General features: G+C 41.7%; 1 protein-coding gene across 2 annotated transcripts in view; it reads right to left on the bottom strand.

Annotated features, from left to right (window-relative positions):
* LOC124605327 (1-phosphatidylinositol 3-phosphate 5-kinase) overlaps positions 1-25,151 on the bottom strand; it is a 364,356-nt gene that overhangs the window by 328,299 nt on the left and 10,906 nt on the right. For both annotated transcript variants that reach the window (XM_047136933.1, XM_047136934.1), the window contains exons 2-3: positions 2,580-2,686; positions 2,331-2,426 (exon numbers count right to left, since the gene is read on the bottom strand). In XM_047136933.1, the coding sequence (XP_046992889.1) occupies positions 2,331-2,426; positions 2,580-2,686 (203 nt within the window). The remainder of the gene's footprint in view (positions 1-2,330; positions 2,427-2,579; positions 2,687-25,151) is intronic.

The raw sequence follows: 25,151 nt of genomic DNA, 5'->3' as shown, positions 1-25,151 counted from the left end.
AGTACCTCTCTCAAAAGCCGGAATAAAGGCGCCGGTATCGGTGCGACTGCCCTTACGATCTTTCTGCACACGCTGAACAAAATGAATGCCCCGTCATTCCAGATTGTCCCAGAGTACCTCACCAGTTTGAAGGATCAAAAAATTAGTACCTAGACCATATTCAAAGACTGGTGAAGTGTAAGGGACACCGGGGCTTCATCAAGATGATCACAAGCACAAAGAGCTGCAACTTGGACAGCAAAAAAGTTTTGATCAACAAGGAACCTGACCGCATCTTCCTGAGGGTCTCTACTTTGCCAAACTTTTCTTTGACATTATCCACAAAAAATAATGGTTTCATGGCACACAATGTGTCCCCATCCATCCTAATGCAGACCCAGGTAGCGAGGAAAGTGTTTCATCCCAGGCTGGAGAGCCTGGCCCTGCTCCCAGGGTGTAGTCAGAGAAGAGAAGGCCAAAGGGTCATAAGAAGCAGCATTCAATGATCCATTACCAACTGATGAGACAGCCATATAAGAACCGTCAGATTTTTGGAGATTGATATGTTACATACACAAAGCATCCACCCTGGTATCACCCACTCCAATCAGGGGCTCTACCCACGGGCATCACCCAGTCACAGCAACAGCCATCTGGCACAATGGCCACACCACTCCTACACATCCATGGGGAAGCAATCATTCAGTTATCAGAAGTGTGATAGCTGTGTTGTCAGGGGCTCAGCCAGATGGGTACATAAGAGCCCCACCACACGGACTGGCTACACGTGCTGATGACCTAGCAGGGAAGAGGGGAGCTGTGGTAGGGAAGGAATAGGGGAAGCAAGAGGGTAGAGGAATCCACACTGTAGACACTAGGGGGGCAGGGGGAGTTCTTTCCCAAAAGGTTCACACTGCAAAGAGAAAATTTAGAAGTCGAGATCAAACTCCAAAGGGGGACCAAAAATGCCAAAAAGGAATGGTGAAAGAGAAAAGGCATGGGGAACAAAGCCACAAGGAATACAGGAAACACGGTGGATAGCCAGGTCGACATAGTAAGAACCGTGAGAGGGGGGGAAGGAGGGGGCAGCGGGGGAGGAGTGAGAATGGGGAGGGAGGGGTACGGAGAAGAGGGGGCAGCGGGGGAGGAGTGAGAATGGGGAGGGAGGGGTACGGAGAAGAAGTGCAGCCCGGAAAGGAAGAAAGGGTTGTAGTAGCTCAGGGCCCTGTGGGAATCACATATGAATTCAAGAAAGAATTGTGAGCCAACTGGGGGTACTCAAGTACATGATGGATTCATGGGCCAACATGACGAACGGTGAGGAACAGTGATATGATACTTTCTTCTTCTGGGAGTGAGTGAGACTTATTGGAAGTTAGTTGAGAAGTAGTAGCAGTGGTGAATGGGTTCACTGTGTATCGCAAGCAAAAGATTGAGGTCTCCTGGAGTGGGAAGTAGCAGCAACTGTGCAATTGTCTCCCCAGAGCAGCCAAACACCATACAATAGATGCAGCTAGCTACTGTCACTTTTGGTAACTTTGGGTACAGTAGAACCACTTATACTTACCATGAACTTCTGTAATCTATGTCACATTGCGCACAGAGTAAATAATTGCATGTGGACAGTTGCTACAGATTCAATCCTCCCTATTCTTTGTATTTTCAATTAGATCCTATCCTGAGCAGATCTCTATTCACTTTTAGCGAACTGAGTCCATTTTGCCTTCATTTCTTTCCATTATTATTAAATATTGTTCTCTCTTTAGAATACTGAGACATGGTGGGCACAAATAAATATATAAGAACTATAGTCTTCAATGAACTGACTATTTACAGATCAAATAATGGACCAGAACAGTAATCACTCACCATATAGTTAAAACATTGAGCAGCTGACAGGAACATTAACAAGATTGTACCATGCCAGTTTGTTATACCAGTAAATGCCTCCTAACAACACATTTATTTTCCACATAAAACACATCAAACAAAGTTTTGATGCAGAAGCATTCCATCAGAACTCCAGTTTGTTGCAAACTTGAAGAATAACATTCTTTTTCATTTTTATCCCCTTAATAAAGAAGTAAAAACTGGTGAATTTGAAAGACCATTGTCATCAACTATAGTGAACTGCAAGTTCTCCAAAAAGTACAATAAAGAAATAATAACAGGTTCAATCAGACAATGGCTGAAGCAATACTAATGTAATATTCCTCGAGTTCCATGTCGGATACATCATCACAGACATAACTGATGCTTTTTACAATCACAAACACCTATTTCATAATGTAATATTAAATGCAAAGAAACTGAAATGGAGATTCCTCCGAGTGTATAAGCATCATACTAACTGTACTTTTGAGGGCAAGAAGATTACTTATTCTCCTCAGGACATTTGGTAAGCTTCTTCCATCTGTTACATCAATGGTAAATGGTGAATTTTGCTCCTGAAATAAGAACAAGATTAAAACCACTAAGATAATTTAAAACCACTTCAATAATTAAATGATGGAAATAATTATGACAAATAAGCTATGAAATACTGCACAACTAAATCATTTTAAATAGTTCTCAAGGCTATCAGTAAACAAAATGCATACTGGGTTTGGATTTTCCTGCCAATCAGGAGAATGAGAAGCTGACACTTCATCCGTAGATTGAGATTCTGTAGTCTGAACACTGCTAGTTCCTTCAGATGATGCTTCATCTGCAATGAACCAAACCATCACACTTCTTATTGACATTTTAAACAACAATCTAATTCAGCATTTGCAGTGGGTAGTATATTCTATTATGCTAAGCACTTGCTGAATTAAAAAACTGTTGTACACTTTTTCTTCCTCCAGGGGTAAGTTAAAAATGAAATAGATTATGCAACAGATGTCTATGTAAATTAAATTACCACACTGGTAATACTAAAATGAAAATGGTAATAAAGTAATGTTTAAACTGCCTTGTGTGTATGGTATGAGTAAATAGTGTAATGTAACAGACCAAGATTCACCACTTGAAGTACACGATATGTTAATAAACTTCCCAATACAATGTAATTTTGCTATGTAAACATATATTTATGATTATGTCTTGATTTTAGGCTTACGCTTATCATTGTATAACTGTACTTGGAACAATAGCTGACATACAGAATTATGTGTGGTGATCATATCTTATAGTATGAGAAAGCAATATTATTATGTAAACAAAAATAACATTTCTAGTCTTCAGTAAACACTGGATCGGCTTCATTTGTATAGAATGGTAAAAAGTAGGCATTAGACTTAGCATTATTGTAAACAATTAAAATAATTACTATGGAAACTCACGTACTGTAATACCAATGGTTAAGGAAATTTATTTTACAATATTTAGCTTATAAAAACTATGAAAGTCATAAAACAGTTAACTGAAGATACAATTATGTTAACCACTCATCTTGATTGCACATATGAAATAATTTCTATTAATCTCTTTTCTTTGTAAACTAAATTAAATATTAATTGTAATAGTACCAAAAATTGAAGGCATTGCCAAAATTCTATATATGGGACAGAGTCAGGGCAAGATAAGTCAGCCAAGGTTGTTACAAAGCAGTTGTTCAGTAGTTATTAATATTAGTCAAAGTTCAGTTCTGCGCAGTTGTTAAAAAACTCTGTAATGAAGAACTGGGAAGTGATGAAACAATAAATAAATTATGAATGTCATAAAATTTTGGTCGTGAGAAGTTTATATCCAACTACGTAAATTGTAACTAAAAACAAAGAAGCTGTAACTTACCCAACGAAAGTGTTGGAACGTTGATAGAGACAATAAAAACAATAAAAAACACACACACACAAATTTCAAGCTTTCACAACCCAAGGTTGCTTCGTCAGGAAAGAGGGAAGGAGAGGGAAGGACAGGGAAAGACGAAAATATGTGGGTTTTAAGGGAGAGGGTAAGGAGTCATTCCAATCCCGGGAGCGGAAAGACTTACCTTAGGGGGAAAAAAAGGACAGGTATACACTCGCACACACACACATATCCATCCGCACATATACACACACAGGCAGATACATGTAAATGCAAAGAGGTTGGGCAGAGATGTCAGTCGAGGCAGAAATACAGAGGCAAAGATGTCATTGAATGACAGATGAGGTATGAACGGCGGCAACTTGAAATTAGCGGAGGTTGAGGCCTGGTGGGTAGCGAGAAGAGAGAACATTTTGAAGGGAAAGTTCCCATCTCCGGAGTTCTGATAGGTTGGTGTCAGTGGTAAGTATCCAGATAACCCGGACGGTGTAATACTGTGCCAAGATGTGCTGGCCATGCAGCAAGGCATGTTTAGCCGCAGGGTGATCCTCATTACCAACAAACACTGTCTAACTGTGTCCGTTCATGCGAATGGACAGTTTGTTGCTGGTCATTTCCACATAGAAGGCTTCACAGTGTAGACATGTCAGTTGGTAAATCACGTGGGCGCTTTCACACGTGGCTCTGCCTTTGATCTTGTACACATTCCGGGCTACAGGACTGGAGTTGGTGGTGGTGGGAGGGTGCATGCGACAGGTCTTACACGGGGGGAAGTTACAAGGGTAGGAGCCAGAGGGTAGGGAAGGTGGTTTGGGGATTTCATAGGGATGAACCAAGAGGTTACGAAGGTTAGGTGGACGGTGGAAGGATAGATCTCATTTCAAGGCAGGATTTGAGGAAGTCGTATCCCTGCTGGAGAGCCACATTCAGAGTCTGATCCAGTCCCGGAAAGTATCCTGTCACAAGTTGGGCACTTTTGGGGTTCTTCTGTGGGAGGTTCTCAGTTTGAGGGGATGAGGAAGTGGCTCTAGCTATTTGCTTCTGTACCAGGTCGTTAGGGTAGTTGCGGGATGCGAAAGCTGTTTTCAGGTTATTGGTGTAATGGTTTAGGCATTCAGGACTGGAGCAGATTCGTTTGCCACGAAGACCTAAGCTGTAGGGAAGCGACCGTTTGATATGGAATGGATGGCAGCAGTCAAAATGGAGGTACTGTAGCTTGTTGGTGGGTTTGATGTGGACTATTGTGTGAAGCTGGCCATTGGACATCAAGGAAAGTGGCATGGGATTTGGAGTAGGACCAGGTGAATCTGGTGGAACCACAGGAGCTGAGGTTGGAGAGGAAATTCTGGAGTTGTTCTTCACTGTGAGTCCAGATCATGAAGATGTCATCAATAAATCTGTACCAAACTTTGGGTTGGCAGGCTTGGGTAACCAAGAAGGCATCCTCTAAGTGACCCATAAATAGGTTGGCGTACGAGGGGGCCATCCCGGTATCCATGGCTGTTCCCTTTAATTGTTGGTATGTCTGGCCTTCAAAAGCGTAGAAGTTGTGGGTTAGAATGAAGCTGGCTAAGGTAATGTGGAAAGAGGTTTTAGGTAGGGCAGCAGGTGATCGGCGTGAAAGGAAGTGCTCCATCGCAGCGAGGCCCTGGACAAGCGGGATATTTGTGTATAAGGAAGTGGCATCAATGGTTACAAGGATGGTTTCCGGGGGTAACAAATTGGGTAAGGATCCCAGGCGTTCGAGAAAGTGGTTGGTGTCTTTGATGAAGGATGGGAGACTGCATGTAATGGGTTGAAGATGTTGATCTATGTAGGTAGAGATACGTTCTGTGGGGGCTTGGTAACCAGCTACAATGGGGCAGCCGGGATGATTGGGTTTGTGAATTTTAGGAAGTAGGTAGAAGGTAGGGGTGCGGAGTGTCGGTGGGGTCAGGAGGTTGATGGAGTCAGGTGAAAGGTTTTGTAGGGGGCCTAATGTTCTGATCCCTCAAAACCCACATCCTTTCGTCTTTCCCTCTCCTTCCCTCTTTCCTGACAAAGCAATCTTGGGTTGCGAAAGCTTGAAATTTGTGTGTGTGTTTTTTATTGTTTTTATTGTCTCTATCAACGTACCAACGCTTTCATTTGGTAAGTTACAGCTTCTTTGTTTTTAGATATATTTTTCCCATGTGGAATGTTTCTCTCTATTATATTCATATCATTAATTTGAACCCAACAATTACGTTTGTTATTGTCACAGTTGCATTTCAAAATCTTTTCTGTCATCTTACTTTCTCTTTTTGTTCATGCAAGTAGTTTCACTTTGTATTCACCTTCCCCTTTTTACCGTAATCTACCATACAATTTTATTCTGCTTATATATACTCAATAATACGTAACTTACTTCCAAACCATAACGAAAAAAAAATTTTTTTTACGCTTTCAACACTACCGCTGCTATAAAATCCACTGTTCCCAGTTCACAAACAGTTCCTATCACCAGTTAAACAACCATTTCGGCTAGTTTTTCCCTGGTCATTTTTAGCCGCTTCCCACAGGTTTTAACGTCATTATTTCTTTGTTAGACTATTGTTAGCCTCATTTTCATAATCTGCCACCACAAAACCACTCCTTTTAATACATTTACACGCAGTTTTTTTCGAAATTTTCCTAAATTTCTCCACCCTTTAACGTGTTTTGGAGACAACACAACCACCTAACCTTTGTGCACATCGTTGTTTACCAACCTAAGTTCACCACAGGATCAACATAGCTCAGCTTTAATCAACACTTTTTAGACTCTAGTTGCTTTCTAGTTCACCTTTATCTCTCCCCATATACTTTTATTTTTATTTTCATTTCAGTCTCTGTTACACTTTCCACATTCTAATACCATGTCACCCTCACAACATCCCCACAATGACCCCATTAAGTTTTATTTATATTCCCTCCGCAAACCTGCCTTCGCCCTAGCCAGATTACGCTCCCATATTTTATTTACTCAGGGTTGTCTGACATTTGGCATTACCCCCAAAGGCCTCACACTTAAAATTCCCATCTCTGGCTGTAACCCTTCTTTCCACCAGTCCCTATACCAGTTCCAAACTGAACAATCCATAGCCCTCACCTGCCTAATCCTTCACCTAAGCATCCACTCAGCCAATGAACACACCCGTCAACTCCTATCCTTAATAAAAGTCCTCAGTCTTTCCTCTCCCACATCCACACCGGCTGTTCAGAGCATCCTCCTACAGGCCAACCGCAAATTAGAACAGCATGCCACCCTCTACCTCAAAAAACTATCCAATCTCCTGGTTTCCCACCTCCAGAAAGGCAACTCACTCACTCTCCACAACCTTTCCAATAAACCTCAACCTCCTCTCATTGCACACAGACCCAGTCTCTCCCATCTACTCAATCCCCCACATCCAGTTCCACTCCCCCTAAAACCTCAAAATTCTATTCAACACAATCTGGAACCACAACACCCCAATTCAGTAGTTAACCTTTCCTCCAAACCTCTCTCCCAATCAGAAACCTCTGTCCTATCCAAAGGCCTCACCTTCAGCCCTACTCCCAGATTCAACCAAACAGCCCACGTCAAAGATTTACTGTCCTATACTCGTACTCTCTGCTGGAAATATCACTTTGCCACGAAGAAAAATAATCCTAATCCTACTCCTAATGATCCAACTCCCCAAGACACTATCCAAATTGAACCCTGCCTGGAACAGTTCCGTCCTCCGTCACAGTGGGACCCACCTCCTTCTCCTCAAAAACACCCTCTCCAAACCTTCCAGGAATTTCTCACTTCCAGCCTTGCCTCTCAATCCTTCTTGAAAAACCTTAATCCTACTCCCAACATCACCTCAGCTGAAGCCCAGGCTATCCGTGATCTGAAGGCTGACCGATCCATCGTCATTCTTCCGGCTGACAAGGGTTCCATGACCGTGGTACTTGATCGTTGGGAGTATGTGGCTGAGGCACTGTGTCAGCTTTCAGACAACGCTACATACAAAGTTTGCCAAGGTAATCCCATTCCTGATGTCCAGGTGGAGCTTCAGGAATCCTCAGAACCTTAGGCCCCCTACAAAACCTTTCACCTGACTCCATCAACCTCCTGACCCCACCGACACCCCGCACCCTTACCTTCTACCTACTTCCTAAAATTCACAAACCCAATCATCCCGGCCGCCCCATTGTGACTGGTTACCAAGCCCCCACAGAACGTATCTCTGCCTACATAGATCAACACCTCCAACCCATTACATGCAGTCTACCATCCTTCATCAAAGACACCAACCACTTTCTCGAACGCCTGGAATCCTTACCCAATTTGTTACCCCCCGGAAACCATCCTTGTAACCATTGATGCCACTTCCTTATACACAAATATCCCGCACGTCCAGGGCCTCGCTGCGATGGAGCACTTCCTTTCACATCGATCATCTGTTGCCCTGCCTAAAACCTCTTTCCTCATTACCTCAGCAGGCTTCATCCTAACCCACAACTTCTACACTTTTGAAGGCCAGACATACCAACAATTAAAGGGAACAGCCATGGGTACCAGGATGGCCCCCTTGTACGCCAACCTATTTATGGGTCACTTAGAGGAAGCCTTCTTGGTTACCAAAGCCTGCCAACCCAACGTTGGGTACAGATTTATTGATGACATCCTCATGATCTGGACTCACAGTGAAGAAGAACTCCAGAATTTCCTCTCCAACCTCAACTCCTTTGGTTCCACCATATTCACCTGGTCCTACTCCAAATCCCATGCCACTTTCCTTGACGTTGACCTCCATCTGTCCAATGGCCAGTTTCACACATCTATCTAAATCAAACCCACCAACAAGCAACAGTACCTCCATTTTGACAGCTGCCACCCATTCCATATCAAACGGTCGCTTCCCTACAGCTTAGGTCTTCGTGGCAAACGAATCTGCTCCAGTCCTGAATCCCTGAACCATTACACCAATAACCTGAAAACAGCTTTCGCATCCCGCAACTACCCTACCGACCTGGTACAGAAGCAAATAGCTAGAGCCACTTCCTCATCCCCTCAAACCCAGAACCTCCCACAGAAGAACGCCAAAAGTGCCTCACTTGTGACAGGATACTTTCCGGGACTGGATCAGACTCTGAATGTGGCTCTGCAGCAGGGATACGACTTCTTCAAATCCTGCCCTGAAATGAGATCCATCCATCATGAAATCCTCCCCACCCCACCACGAGTGTCTTTCCGCCATCCACCTAACCTTCGTAACCTCTTGGTTCATCCCTATGAAATCCCCAAACCACCTTCCCTACCCTCTGGCTCCTACCCTTGTAACTGCCCCCGGTGTACAACCTGTCCCACGCACCCTCCCACCACCACCTACTCCAGTCCTGTAACCCAGAATGTGTACAAGATCAAAGGCAGAGCCACGTGTGAAAGCACCCATGTGATTTACCAACTGACATGTCTACACTGTGAAGCCTTCTATGTGGGAATGACCAGCAACAAACTGTCCATTTGCATGAACGGACACAGTTAGACAGTGTTTGTTGGTAATGAGGATCACCCTGCGGCTAAACATGCCTTGCTGCATGGCCAGCACATCTTGGCACAGTATTACACCGTCCGGGTTATCTGGATACTTACCACTGACACCAACCTATCAGAACTCCGGAGGTGGGAACTTGCCCTTCAATATATTCTCTCTTCTCGGTACCCACCAGGCCTCAACCTCCGCTAATTTCAAGTTGCCGCCGCTCATACCTCACCTGTCATTCAACAACATCTCTGCCTCTGTACTTCCACCTCAACTGACATCTCTGCCCAACCTCATTGCATTTACATATGTCTGCCTGTGTGTGTATATGTGCAGATGGATATGTGTGTGTGTGCGAGTGTATACCTGTCCTTTTTTTCCCGCTAAGGTAAGTCTTTCCACTCCTGGGATTGGAATGACTCCTTACTCTCTCCCTTAAAAACCACATCCTTTCGTCTTTCCCTTTCCTTCCCTCTTTCCTGACGAAGCAACCTTGGGTTGCGAAAGCTTGAAATTTGTGTGTGTGTGTGTGTGTGTGTGTGTGTTTTATTGTTTTTATTGTCTCTATCAACGTACCAACGCTTTCGTTTGGTTAGTTACAGCTTCTTTGTTTTTAGATATATTTTTCCCACGAGGAATGTTTCCCTCTATTATATTCATATGTAAATTGGAAGATATTTACAAAAGAGGCACCCTAGTGCTTTCTGCAGTGAATGATGATGAAAAAAAAAAACTTATTTGATCAACAATCGTGGACAGCTCCAATTCAACAAGTTAAGTATCAATACAATAATGAATTATTTCCCACTTCAGAACTTCTTTTTATCACCCGCAACAAACTCATTATCATCTTTGTGTACGATGCAATGTGTAAACTGAAATTTACACCTAATTTATAGCATATATGAGAGCAGGAACGTTTCAAGTGGTGGAGATGAACTGTAATAAGAACACAGAATTAGCACCCTAATACAATTTTTAGAGTTTTCAAATAATCCGAAACACTGAAACAATTAAATCACAAAAATGTTTTTTAGAATGTCGAATACTAGATGTTAGCCAGAAATATGGATGTCATGATGACAAGACTCAAGTCTTATGGACCACATTTTATGCTGCCTTATGGAAAACTAAAAACACAAGTACTCAAACTTAATCTGTATTATCTTTCTGTGTTCAGTTAAAAGGAAACTTTTAGGGTAAACAGCTTGTGAAATTTCATAATTTTTATCGCAAAAACTAAACACGTGAGAATATGTTGAATACAGAAATTAAAAGTGAAGCAGATGGTGTGGAAACAACTGGGGAAAATGACTCAGTATTTGATCAAAGTTTCGGACTTTCTTTTTCAGGTGAAAATTCAACTCTTGAACATTTTCTGAAGGAGATTAAAATTGTAAGGCACTCTCATAAGTTAAAATTTCCAACCAAATTGCAGAAATAAAAAGTGAACTGCATATTATGTAGCAGATACAAAAAGTGAATTGGTTTACAGGTAACAGAAACAAAAAGTGAATTAGTTTATCAGGCAGCAAAAACAAATAACCAAATATTACAGGTAAACAGCAAACTAAAAAGTTAACCATGTTGCCAGATTGTGTAAACAAAGGATGAAATTTCAAGGTTGAATAAGTGAACTTCAGAATAACTGCAATCAGCTTGCACAAATTAAATAACGAATCAATGAGTTAAAAGTTAGTGTCAAATCAGGGCAGAAACAGTTATATTCTAGGGTGAAATTTGATTTATAGATGAAAGAAATACTGTGGTTAATGTTGAAAACGTTGATGTATCAGATTTAGCTCAGACTGATGAAAATGTAATTAGTTCACAGATTACGTAAAAGTCATTGTTTTGAGTGAAGCAGATGATCCTCTCAGGGGACACCATCTTGACAAAGCACTGTCTGTGCGGGTGGAGAGGCTTGCGTATCTGGGTGAAACTGAGGGCTATGCCGAAGGTAGAGAACCTACTGCGGAAAGGCCTTAGCTGAAGGATTGGACTAAGAGTGTCCCACAACGTGCCATCTTCCTTATCCACTCGTAGTCCTTACCCAATTCCCTTTCCCAACCCAAGGTGTGATGCGATCTGTGCCGAGAGGTGCCTGGCATGTGGGAAGATGTGTCGCAAATGGAGCCTCAGGGATACCGGGTAATCTCCATAAGTAAGTAGCCTTGCACCACGTGGGGTTTCCGTGGTGTGGACCGTGTAGATCCCCAAATCTCGTGAGACCAAGTTGGACACGACAAAAGAAAATAAATTAAAACAAAATGAGGGGCAAACTGGGATCTCAGACACCCAAACATCGGGGTCAGGACTAATAGAATGCACTCCCACTACTGAATCAGGGTCTAGACCTGAGCCAGAAGTGGGAACTGTAACTGCAGAGTTGGACCAGATCAAGATTAAAGCCTTGTTTGGGGCCCAGAGACACAAAGAAGGGAAAGAATGGCTTCCTACAAACAAGTGGAAGGAATTAAAAGGCTTGAGCCAAGACCTCCAAGAAAAAAATGTCTCCGGATGAAGGGGATACGCAGACCCCCACAACATCAAAGACAGGTAGTAAGAGGATAGGGGAGGAATCTTAGACTCCCTCCTCCCTGGATAAGCATGCCAAGAAAAAGCTGAGGCAAGAAATATGGAGACAGACCTATAGTTCTGCAGTCTCGGTTTTTAAGTTGGCAGTTATCCAAGAAGGCTATCCAGAGGTAGCCACCACATTGCAACAGGAGAAACTCGTACAGGTGGCCCTATTTGAAAAGACTGGAGGGGACACTGGTCCAGGAACCAACTTCAGGAGGGTCTATCTAGATTGTGCCATCATTTTTGTCTGTGAGGGGGTGCACATGGTGGAATTGCTTAATGACAAGGTGCCCATGATATCCCTGTGGGAGGATCAAGACAGCAGTGGAGATTCTTAAGACTGCGAAGGTATCAACATGGGTACCAAAGATCCTTAAGGATGTCTCCCAAAAACTCTGTTCGAGAAAAAACAGAGGTCCAGAACCCAAAAGTCTTGACAGAGGACTGGAGGGTAATCAACCAGAGGGCTGTACCAGAAGGACAAACCCTGGTGGTGGAGGTCAGAGAGAAGTCCCTGAAGGCGATGTGAGAGCAAGACCTGAAATTGTTTTTAGGGTTCTCGCAGGTCACCATCAGGGTAATCAAAGACTTCAAAGGCAATGATGGCAGCAAGACGGAGACTGGAGGTGCCGCAAATTAATCTGCAGCACAGTAAAAGGGCCACTGCTGCCCTGAGCCACTGCCTGGGGAGAGAGGAAGTGGATGTGGCCCTGATACAAGAACCCTGGCACTGGAGGTAAGCTGATTTATGCTAGAAATCTAAGAAACTCCAGAACATGCATCTGTGTAAGAAATGGAATTTCTTTCATGCCAATGATGGATTTCTGCTCCAGGGACCTAGTGACCATCAGGATGCGGCAACATGAGGAAGGTGTCATTGTTTTGGCCTTAGCAAACCTTCCTTATGAAGACAGCTCTCCTCCTCCTCCTCCTTTGGAGGTGAGGAGACTGACAGAAGCTTGCCATCGGCAAGGTGAGCAACTGTTGGTTGGATGTGACGCCAATGCCCACAACCTAGTGTGGGACAGGAAGGATACCAACAGTAGAGGTGAGTACCTTTTTGAATTTCTTTTAGCTAACAACTTGGAGGTCCTGAATAGAGGCAATGAACCTATATTCAGGAGTAGCAGAAGGGAAGAAGTAATTGACATAACTTTTGGTTTCATGATGATGGGCAACTATGTCAAACAATGGCATGTGGCACTAGAACCATCCTCATCGGACCACATGTACATTAAATTCAAGGTTGAAATGGGAATCAAACAGACCATGGCCTATAGGAATCCCAGTAAAACAGACTGGGAGACATGTAGGAGGGACCTTGACTTAAGCTTATTGGAAATTAAAACTTCAATAAGGAATCCAGTAGAGTTCGTGGAAGTAGCAGAGGCTGTTACCTCTGCCATAGTGACCTCATAACAGGACAACTGCAAAATCACCAAGAAGTGCACAAATAGGAGTGTGCCTTGGTGGAACAAAGGAAAACAGGTAAGAAGACTGTTTAACCCTGTGAGATGTAAAGGACAATGGGCAAAATATTGTGAGGCCCTTGTCAACTACAACCTTGCAATTAGACAAACAAAGGAGGCATCCTGGAAGGCATTCTGCGGAGAAATGGAGAGCATGGCTGATCAAGCCAGACTTCACAAAATCCTCACTAGAGTACCAGCTAATCCAGGAGGTACATTGAGGAAGGAGGATGGGGAATATACAAAGACGGCACATGAGACACTGGAACTGCTCCTCAAAACTCACTTTCCTTAATATGCTCTGGTGGATAGCACAGACTAGAATGTGATCCCAGAGAGACGGTGGTTCTCAAGCACTCAACAAGAGAACTGGGAATGGGCCAAGGAGTGTGTCGACTTCAATAAAATCCAATGGGTGGTGGGAACATTCCAACTGTTCAAGTCACCTGGCCCAGGTGGAATCTTTCCAACTCTCCTGCAACTGGAAGGAAAGCATCTCATAAGAGTCCTGTGCAGGTTATTCACAGTTAGCCTAGCAATAGGAATCATTCCCAATGCCTGGAGGACAGTGAAAGTTGTCTTTATACCAAAGTCAGGGAGAATTGGTCATACCAAGGCCAAGAATATGAGACCAATCAGCCTGTCCTCCATTCTTAAAACATTGGAAAAACTGGTTAATGTATATGTTGAGGAGTGGAGGCTAATTAGGGCCCCTCTACATTCAAACCAAAATGCATATCAACCAGATAAATCATGTGAGACAACTCTCCATCAACTCATTGGGAGGGTGGAGAAAGCACGTCACTTTCAGGAATAGCCCTCTGCATCTTCCTGGACATCGAGGGGGCCTTCGGTAACACAACCTTCGATTCCATGGTAAGGGTAGCAGAGGTGCATGACCTGGGGACCACTATATGTCAGTGGATAGGGCCATGATTAATGGAAGGAAGGAAGAGGCTACCATGATGAATGAAAAAATGGTAATTACCACCACTAGAGGTTGTCCACAAGGAGGAGTTCTGTCCCCTTTATTGTTGGATCTAGTGGTGAACGAACTCATTGAGGAACTAAGTTCCAGACAATGCTTTTGCCAAAGATTTTCAGATGATCTTGTCATAGTAATACTTGGCAAATTTAATGACACAGATAGACTGACAAGGTGCATTGGACATTGTGCAAGACTGGTGCATTAAACAGATCTAAGGGTTGATCCCAAAAAAGACTGTTGTGGTGCCACTCACGAAGAGTCATATCCAACACTCAAGTTGGAATATAAAGCTCTTCGATGAAACTCTACCTGTAAAGGGGATAGTGAAATATCTAGGAGTAATCTTAGATGAGAAACAAACATGGAACCCTCACATTAAGAGCATCTGCTCCAAGGTGAAAGGTACTCTAGTGAGTACCAGAAGGGCTTGTGGCAAAAACTGGGGCCTAAGCCCCAGAGGTATTACTGGATATACACCACAGTGGTTAGATCAAGGATTTCCTATGGGGCCATAGTGCGGTGGAAGAAGGTAGAACAGCAGGTTGCAGCTAAGGAGCTTGCTACGGTGCAGAGACTTGTATGCTCAGCCATAACAGGCGGAATTAGCAGTACACCAACTGCTGGGATGGAAGCCATGCTGGCCATGCCTCCACTGCACCTGCAGATCAAGATGGAGGCAGCAGCTGGTGCATACAGACTTAAAACTGGTAAATACTGGATCTCATTGGGATATCCAGAATCACACACTAAAATAGTGAGTGAGGTAAATACAGGAATGGTTGGGGAAATGCTGGCCAACTATATAATAACTAGGGCCCAGATTTTAATGACAAGTCATATTTTTTTCTGAACTATAGGGTGAATTTTAGAACAATTTATACACAAATCTAGGCATTTTAGTGTCGAAAAATGTATTTTGATTGTGCATATAAAGTCATATTTCAACAAATTTTAGTAATGGGTCATATTGAGGCTAACTTTTAAAATAATAGGTCATATTTCCATCAACTTTTGCCAAAAATGCATATACCGTTTTTTCGTATCTTACGGGACACACGAATAAGAAAATGAATATGTTGCTCATGAGACAATGTTTAACGTGCTATTATGAAAGATAACAGATAAATTAGTACACAGCTTTATTTCTCAGGACTGTAGCAGAAAATTGGTGTACCACAACAGTCGTTTCGCGAACATAAAACATTGTTGTGCAGAGTCGACAGAACGCTCTCAGGGCCAACAAAGGCGGCTTCTGCCATAACAATCCTCACAGCCGCACAGGTGTTCCCAGTAACTAGTTTTAATACAGCCTTTGCCTTGTTCAACACGCCTAAAGCAAAGTGCTCCAACAGCGTGAAGTTATGAGGATGTGTTCGAGAATTTGGAGAGAAGTTCTTTAGCACTGATGGAAAAATATTATTTTGTAAATGGTGAAGTTAAAGTTAGTGCAGAAAAGCGTTTTAATGCGCAACAACACTGTAATACCACTAAACACAGCAGCTGTGTGAAACGAAGTGCTGAAAATAACAGCAGGCAAACAACGTTATTTGAACAGACAGGTCAATCGTCAACCGTGCAATCATTCTGCAAGGATTTGTGTGAGATGATGGTGTCCTGCAACATGTCATTGGAAAAGCTGAAGAATCCACGCTGCAGACTGTTCTCATAGAAGTACACAACACATCCAGTTCCAGATGAATCTACACTGAGAAAGAACTATTTATCCGTATGCTACAATGATGTGCTCAACAAAATACGAATTACTATTGCTGAGCAAAAGATCTGGCTGTCAATAGATGAAACTACAGATATTAGTGGGTGATATACTGCAAATGTTGTTGTTAGTGTTCTAAAAGTTGATGGCCCTGGAGATATGTTCCTACTAATGTGTGAAGCTCTTGACAGAGTAAACAATTCAACGATTGCTATTTTGTTTGACAACTCTCTGAAGCTACTGTGGCTGGATGGTGCGAAAAGAGATAACTTTTGCTGCTTGTAACAGATGGTGCTTCATATATGACTAAAGCAGCCAAAAGGCTTCAGATTCTCTACCCCTGTATGGTGTAGGCCACTTGCGTTGCACAGAGTTGCCGAAGAGGTGCGATCAAATTACCCTGACATGGACAAATTAATTTCCTGTGGCAAGAAACTCCATGTGAAGGCTCCGCTACAGGTGCACAAATTCAAGGAACAAGCGCCTTCAACACCCCTCCCACCTAAACCTGTTCTTACATGATGGGGTTCTTGGCTTAATGCTGCTGAGTATTACTGCACCAACTACACCCAAATAAAGACAATCTTCTGTGAGCTTGATAGCGATGAATCAAGTGCTATCAAAATTGTGAAAGAAGTTATTACAGATACATTGCCTCGAAACTTGGCATACATCAACACCAATTTTTCAGTGATATCAGAAGCCATCAAACGACTGGAAGCTGCTGGCACTCCGCTATGTGAGGCGCTGAGTATTGTGCAACATGTGCAGAGTGAGTTAGGTTGAGCTTGTGGTCATGTGGCTGATAAAGTGAAAACCAAATTGCAAAGCGTTCTCCAATGGAATCCTGGATATTCTACACTGTGGAAAATTAGTGGCAGTCTTTCAGGGGATGCCGCAACATTTGAAGATACTGAAACAAAGCTGAACTCCAGTGACCTGGCTGCCTTCAAATACGCTCCAGTGAAGGCTTGTGAAGTGGAGAGGAGCTTTTCCAGGTACTAAATTATCCTCAGCGACAACCGTAGATCTTTGACAATGGAAAACCTGAAAATGCACCTTGTGATCCAGTGCAACTTTGCAGATACTAAAGATTGACACACAGTATTAAATAATGTGAAACACTTTAAATACTATGTAGAAATAAAAACATTGTTTTACTGTTTCGATAGATGATCTTTTCACTGTACTTTGTGTTTAGAAAATAAGACATTCAGATATTCAAAAAATAAGTGCAAATTAGCCACAAACCTTACAGAAAGAAAGAACTATACTTACAATATTTTGAGAAGTGAATTTTGTATTGCTTTATGGTGAATAAAAAATTAAATAAACAAACAAGAATGCTTTAAATAAACTTCTATTAAGTCATATTTTATTTTCTAAGGTCATATTTATGTAAGTTTTAGGTCATAAATGATTGCATATTTCACTGTTTTTTAGGTAATTAAAATCCGAGCCCTAATAATAACTCCCAACTGCTTTAACAAGCCTTACATTATAATAATTGGAAGCAGTGGGAAAAAACAGTTTGACACCATATGGGGAACATTGTTTGGTTCACTGATGGGTCAAAATCAGACCAAGGCACTGGGGCAGGGATGGAAGGGGATTCAGCCAAGACTTGAGGGCATCATCTCTCTAGGAAAACTGTCCTCGGTATTCCAAGTTGAAATTACTACAATCAGGGCATATGTGGAGGAGAATATGCATAGGTGCTACAAAGACCATAGCATCTACATATATTCAGACAGCCAGGCAGCCCTTATATCATTGGCAGCTCTTGCAACGAGATCTAAGATTGTTGCAGAATGGCACAGGGCTCTGGTGGACCTAGAGGGAAGCAACAGGGTAAACCTAGTGTGGGTCCCTGGTCACTCTGGGATCTGTGGCAATGAACAAGCTGACAGATTGGCCAGGATGGGGGCAATGACTCCATTCATTGGACTGGAACCTGTCCTGACAATCACCAACACTATGATCGAACTAGAACTATGGAACTGGTTTGGGAAACAGCATGTAGAATACTGTACCAGGGTCAATAAACAAAAACATCATAAGGTAATGAAGCCTAAGCCGTGTTTTAAAAGAAGCTCTGTAATCCTGGATTGAACAGGAAAGAGATTAAACTCATGACTGGACTGATGACCGGCCATGTGAACTTCAAAAAACACCCACATACAATGGGTATAATGGAAGAAGACCCTACATGTAGCATCTGTGATGAGTGTAAAGAAACTGCATCACACTTAATCTTCGAATGCATGGCATTGGAGAGCAAGAGATACCGAATTTTCACGACAATTAGACCTGAAAAAATTGTATCTAACAAAAAACTGGTAAAGGGACTCCTTGCACTATCTAAGGGCACTGGCTGGCTTTACTAGATATACAGGGAGCAATACCGCACAATAAACTCTGTTTCGGTGCGGGCATTGGCAGGTTAGACCAAAGCTGTTTTAGCCTCCCTGTCAAAATTAATCAAATCAAGCAGATTATGCTGATGATGAGATAATCTGTTTCCTTGTTTTAAAAGACATGTACCTGCCAGAGAAAAGTGAAAGTGTTGTATTTGGGTTGTCAAGAGCAGATAAATTTTCAAACTTAAAGCACAAAAAACTATTCAATATCTATTGTGTATAAAGAAACTGTTTGAGAAAGAATATCTAAATTTTGTAAACTACTGCATTTTGACTCCTGAACAAATACTATAAACATTTAAAAGTAACTGGACAGAAATTAGTGGTACGGTATTAAAATATGTATATCTGCGTGAAACAGTTTATTATGATGAGAAAATTTGAATTTTTGACATGTCAATAACATCAAGGGACACACTAACTTAAGTATGTGAAAGCAGAGTTGTATTTGTTTCTGTTCAATGTTAAAAAGTTTGCATTTGCTTGATTTAATGATGAGACTGACTGTAAACTATTAACTTAGGATTGTATATAGTTATCAGATTGTGATGGAGATGGTACCAAATGATGTATAATGTAAAAAAAGCACAGAAATTTGTCTCCAGTGGAGACAGCTTATGAACTTATGATCTTATAATCTTGCTCTGTTGTGGTTTATACTATGATCTGTGCTGTACAAAGACTACCTGTTGATTATTTGGGGATTTTGTCTATTTTGCAGTAGGATTATTGTTGTGCTGTGCCTATTATGTGCTTTCGTCTTTCTTATGCATTATGCTAGAAAATATGATTTACTTACCGACTCTACTATGTAGGATTTTATGCCTGGTAATCTTATGCATTATGATGACTTTAGATACAATAATTATGCTGTATTTTGTAATTTGGTAGGAGCTGAAGTGAATTATTTTATGCTTATTGTGTAGCAGTATGATATTTCATTTTGAAAAATGCTGAAGGTTTATTTTGTCTAAACCCTCAAAGGGATTTGCACACTTTGTATGTTATGTGCTTGGCAAGCACAGTGCTTGAGCTGTTGTAGTTCTTTTTCTGTTTTCATTTTCTGTGCTCTATCTTTCTTCCGTTATCCTGTCAGTCCATCATAGCTCTATCTTACTGCCATTACTATCCACTCTTTGTTAGTTTGCAGTCATGAGTTTAATTATTTTGCAGTTTACACGATTTCATTCATTATGATCTCACACTTATTAAAGAATTTGCAAACATTATACCTAACTGATGAAAATAAAACTTTAACCTTTGAAAGTAATTTCACATGTTTTCTGATTTCTAATGTCTCTGGCAAAAGTGAAAAATATGATGTTTTGTATCATCTGTATAGCAACATAGGCGGTGTATCGGATGCTACAATACTATTTTGTATGCTCAAATGTTGGTATATAAAACACACAGGAAAAAAATACAATGGATGAAGGTCATTCTTTTGATAGAATGGATATATTGCGGATTTTATACTGGAAACAAGACATGTGAAATGATGTTAGTAGAACAGTTTGTACTGGTTATCCCATTCATACCTTGAAGAAAATGTTAGGTTGTGAAAGAAGTGTGAAATTCTGTGTAAAGTCAGACCATATAATGTAATGTAAATGTTGCAAAGTAAGTGTATATTCTTGTTATGACTATGATAAAGTAAAACTGAAAATGCACTTCCAATGATGTTGAGAATGTTTTGTCTGTAATGAAGTTTGATGAAATGGGATACTGATGCACTGTTTTCACATGATGCAGTCACAGGAGATGTGACCGAGCTGCAAATCACCCTCAAGTCATTGGCAGAGGGTTCATCGAACCACCTTCACAATAATTCTCTGTTATTACACACTCAAAAAGTGTGTGGGAAAAACAAACACCCATATCTTTCTGTACAAGTTCTGGTTTCCCTTATTTTGATGATTGTTTCTCCCTACACAGGTAGGTCTCAGCAAAATATTTTCACATTCAAAGAGGAAAGTTGGTAACTGAAATTCTGTGAGAAGAACCCACCGCAATGAGAAATGCTTTAGTTTTGATGATGTCTACAACACTCTCTCTCCTATTTCTCAATAATACAAAACATGCTGCTCTTCTTGGAACTTTCTCAATATATTCCATTAATCCTATCTGGTAAAGATTCCACACCATGCAGCAATATTCTAAAATTAGGATGAACAAACACAGAACAGGCAGTGTCTTTAGCAGGTCTGTTGCATCTTCTATGTTTTCTGTCAATAAAACAGTCTTGGGTTCACCTTCCGCAAAACATTTTCTGTGTACTCTTTCCAATTTAAGTTGTTCGTAATTGTAATTAATAGGCACTTAGCTTAATTTATGGCTTTAGATTTGACTGATATATCATGTAACTGAAGTTTGACAGATTCCTTTTAGTACTCATATGGATGACCTCATACTTTTCATTATTTAGGGTCAACTGCCAATTTTTGCACCATACAAATATCTTATCTAGATCATCGTGAAATAAGTTTTGATCTTCTGATGCCTTTACTAGATGATAATTGGCAGTATCGTCTGCAAACAACCTAAGATGGCTGCTCAGATTGTCTCCTAAATTGTTTATACAGATAAGGAACTTGTGGAATACCAGAAAACACTTCCATTTTACTCGATAATTATGAAGTGTGACCTCTCTGACAGAAAACCACTAATCCAGTCACATGACTGAGATGATATTCCATAAGCACACAATTGGATTACAAACCACTTGTGAGTTACAGTGTCAACGCCTTCTGGGAATCTAGAAATGTGAAATCAATTTGAAATCCCTTGTCGATAACACTCAACACTTCGAGTATGTAAAGAGCTAGTTGTGTTTCACACAAACAATGTTTTCTAAATCCATGTTGACAATGAGTCAACAGATCTTTCTCTTTGATTTATTTCATAATGTCCAAACACAATACATGCTCCAAAATCCTGCTGCACATCGACATTAATGTTATAGGCCTTTAATTTACTGGATTACTGCTATTGCGTTTCTTGCATATTGAAACTTTCCAGTCTTTGAGTACAGATCTTTCATCAAGCAAGTGGTTTATATGATTGTTAAGAAGATATTGCATCAGCACGCTCTGAAAGGAATCTAATTGGTATACAGTCTGGGCTTTTATTAAGTGATCTAAGTTGCTTCACTACTCCAATGAAATCCACTTTTAAGTTACTCATGCTGACAGCTGTTCTTCATTTGAATTCTGAAAGGCTGCATTTAGTAACTCAGCTTTAGCAGCACTGTCATCAATAGTATTTTCATTGCAGCGTGCAGAGAAGGCATTGATTGTGCCTGTTGTGTCGTCCAAACAAGACACGGCCTGGGAAAAAGCAACACAGGAGCAAAGATGTGAGCTGGTACCAGTGCCATAGAGACTTTCCAGTTGTGCGAGTTCCACCAGCACCATGGGTTGGCACTGAGGATGAAGATATTGACTTCGCCTTGGACAACTGTTGGACTAGTACAATCCGCCAATTACCAGATGACAATGGTCAGAAGCGTACTCGGAGGGCAGAAGAGCAGCTTTCACCCGCTTCGTAACAGATCATCATCCAGGATTAACTTAGGCAGGGATCATCATTTAGTGAACTCTTAGAAGTGAACAGATAGTTGTGGTAAATTGCATTGCTATATCCTGTGAAGTTTACCTACAATTATTGGCACTTAGCCATTGAGGGCCTTTTTTTTTATATTACATGCATTGTTGCAGACTTAATCATTCAACTAGTCACAAAGATAAGTAAACCTTTTACCTCATTTGTGTGACTTTGTTACTAAGTACCTTCATTCTCCTATCCTGTTATGTGACCCTGCGGCATAGCGGTGTAATAATGGCAGGGAGAAATTGTCTTAGAGGTGTGCTGCCTCAGAAGCCATTTCACGAATCCATAAGCTCGGCCCACCGTGACAGTGGCAACTCAGTCTCCACAGCAGTAGTGACGATGTCTTTACAAAAGTGTCTTGCCGCTAGCATACTTAATGTACAACCAGAATCTCTTTGGGTTTTCTGCCAGGTTTCATTGTAGAAATTGTTATAAGCATCTCACATTGAAGTTCATGCCTAACATTGGAGCTCCCAGCTACCAATAATCCCACTGTCTATGACTATGCAGATCTTGTAGGCTGAGAGGTTTCCTCTGAAACAGGACAAGTAACGGCATCTGGCAAAGGAACATTTTTAGCCACAGATAGCACACAGAACCTGTTTGTCACACTAAGTGGGGACACCCTATGTTCAGTTCCCTGAGAAATCTTTCACAGCCTGCCATTGCCCTAGGTGATCTTTCACTCGACCACGGGCAAGGATTCAACCTCAATGCGAGCAGTAACTGGGCTGGCCACTTGTATTGACTGATTGGCGGACTCATAGGTCGTCCTCAATGTCCGATGGATCCCCACGGCCAATCCACAACAATGATGCCCATCCACTGCAGCCTCAAGCTGTGTAACCAAAGCCAACACAGCCAGGAGCTGAGAGCGAAGTGTCACCAACACAACATGGAGCTGAGCATGGAGAGTCACCAACTTATCTTGCATCCACACACAGTAATCGCAGTCCCCATCCATACTAAAGACTGTGGAAAACTACACTACACAGACAAACAAATGACCATCAACATGTGAGATTTAACTCTACTGAAATCGTTATAGGTACAGAAAGCTGGCTTAAGCCAGAGATAAATTCTGCCGAAATTTTTACAAAGGTACAGACGGTGTTTAGAAAGGATAGATTGCATGCAACCGGTGGTGGAGTGTTCATCGCTGTTAGTAGTAGTTTATCCTGTAGTGAAGTAGAAGTGGATAGTTCCTGTGAATTATTATGGGTGGAGGTTACACTAAACAACCGAACTAGGTTAATAATTGGCTCCTTTTACCGACCTCCCGACTCAGCAGCATTAGTGGCAGAACAACTGAGAGAAAATTTGGAATACATTTCACATAAATTTTCTCAGCATGTTATAGTCTTAGGTGGAGATTTCAATTTACCAGATATAGACTGGGACACTCAGATGTTTAGGACGGGTGGTAGGGACAGAGCATCGAGTGACATTATACTGAGTGCACTATCCGAAAATTACCTCGAGCAATTAAACAGAGAACCGACTCGTGGAGATAACATATTGGACCTACTGATAACAAACAGACCCGAACTTTTCGAATCTGTATGTACAGAGCAGGGAATCAGTGATCATAAGGCCGTTGCAGCATCCCTGAATATGGAAGTAAATAGGAATATAAAAAAAGGGAGGAAGGTTTATCTGTTTAGCAAGAGTAATAGAAGGCAGATTTCAGACTACCTAACAGATCAAAACGAAAATTTCTGTTCCGACACTGACAATGTTGAGTGTTTATGGAAAAAGTTCAAGGCAATCGTAAAATGCGTTTTAGACAGGTACGTGCCGAGTAAAACTGTGAGGGACGGGAAAAACCCACTGTGGTACAACAACGAAGTTAGGAAACTACTGCGAAAGCAAAGAGAGCTCCACTCCAAGTTTAAACGCAGCCAAAACCTCTCAGACAAACAGAAGCTAAACGATGTCAAAGTTAGCGTAAGGAGGGCTATGCGTGAAGCGTTCATTGAATTCGAAAGTAAAATTCTATGTACCGACTTGACAGAAAATCCTAGGAAGTTCTGGTCTTACGTTAAATCAGTAAGTGGCTCGAAACAGCATATCCAGACACTACGGGGTGATGATGGCATTGAAACAGAGGATGACTCGCGTAAAGCTGAAATACTAAACACCTTTTTCCAAAGCTGTTTCACAGAGGAAGACCGCACTGCAGTTCCTTCTCTAAATCCTCGCACAAACGAAAAAATGGCTGACATCGAAATAAGTGTCCAAGGAATAGAAAAGCAACTGGAATCACTCAATAGAGGAAAGTCCACTGGACCTGACGGGATACCAATTCGATTCTACACAGAGTACGCGAAAGAACTAGCCCCCCTTCTAACAGCCGTGTACCGCAAGTCTCTAGAGGAACGGAGGGTTCCAAATGATTGGAAAAGAGCACAGATAGTCCCAGTCTTCAAGAAGGGTCGTCGAGCAGATGCGCAAAACTATAGACCTATATCTCTTACGTCGATCTCTTGTAGAATTTTAGAACATGTTTTTTGCTCGCGTATCATGTCATTTCTGGAAACCCAGAATCTACTATGTAGGAATCAACATGGATTCCGGAAACAGCGATCGTGTGAGACCCAACTCGCCTTATTTGTTCATGAGACCCAGAAAATATTAGATACAGGCTCCCAGGTAGATGCTATTTTTCTTGACTTCCGGAAGGCGTTCGATACAGTTCCGCACTGTCGCCTGATAAGCAAAGTAAGAGCCTACGGAATATCAGACCAGCTGTGTGGCTGGATTGAAGAGTTTTTAGCAAACAGAACACAGCATGTTGTTATCAATGGAGAGACGTCTACAGACGTTAAAGTAACCTCTGGCGTGCCACAGGGGAGTGTTATGGGACCATTGCTTTTCACAATATATATAAATGACTTAGTAGATAGTGTCGGAAGTTCCATGCGGCTTTTCGCGGATGATGCTGTAGTATACAGAGAAGTTGCTGCATTAGAAAATTGTAGCGAAATACAGGAAGATCTGCAGCGGATAGGCACTTGGTGCAGGGAGTGGCAACTGACCCTTAACATAGACAAATGTAATGTATTGCGAATACATAGAAAGAAG

This window comes from Schistocerca americana, chromosome 3, assembly GCF_021461395.2.
Source record: "Schistocerca americana isolate TAMUIC-IGC-003095 chromosome 3, iqSchAmer2.1, whole genome shotgun sequence".
Lineage (NCBI taxonomy): Eukaryota > Metazoa > Arthropoda > Insecta > Orthoptera > Acrididae > Schistocerca > Schistocerca americana.
The sequence above is the reverse complement of the archived record's forward strand: the minus strand, read 5'-3'. Positions and strand labels throughout refer to the sequence as shown.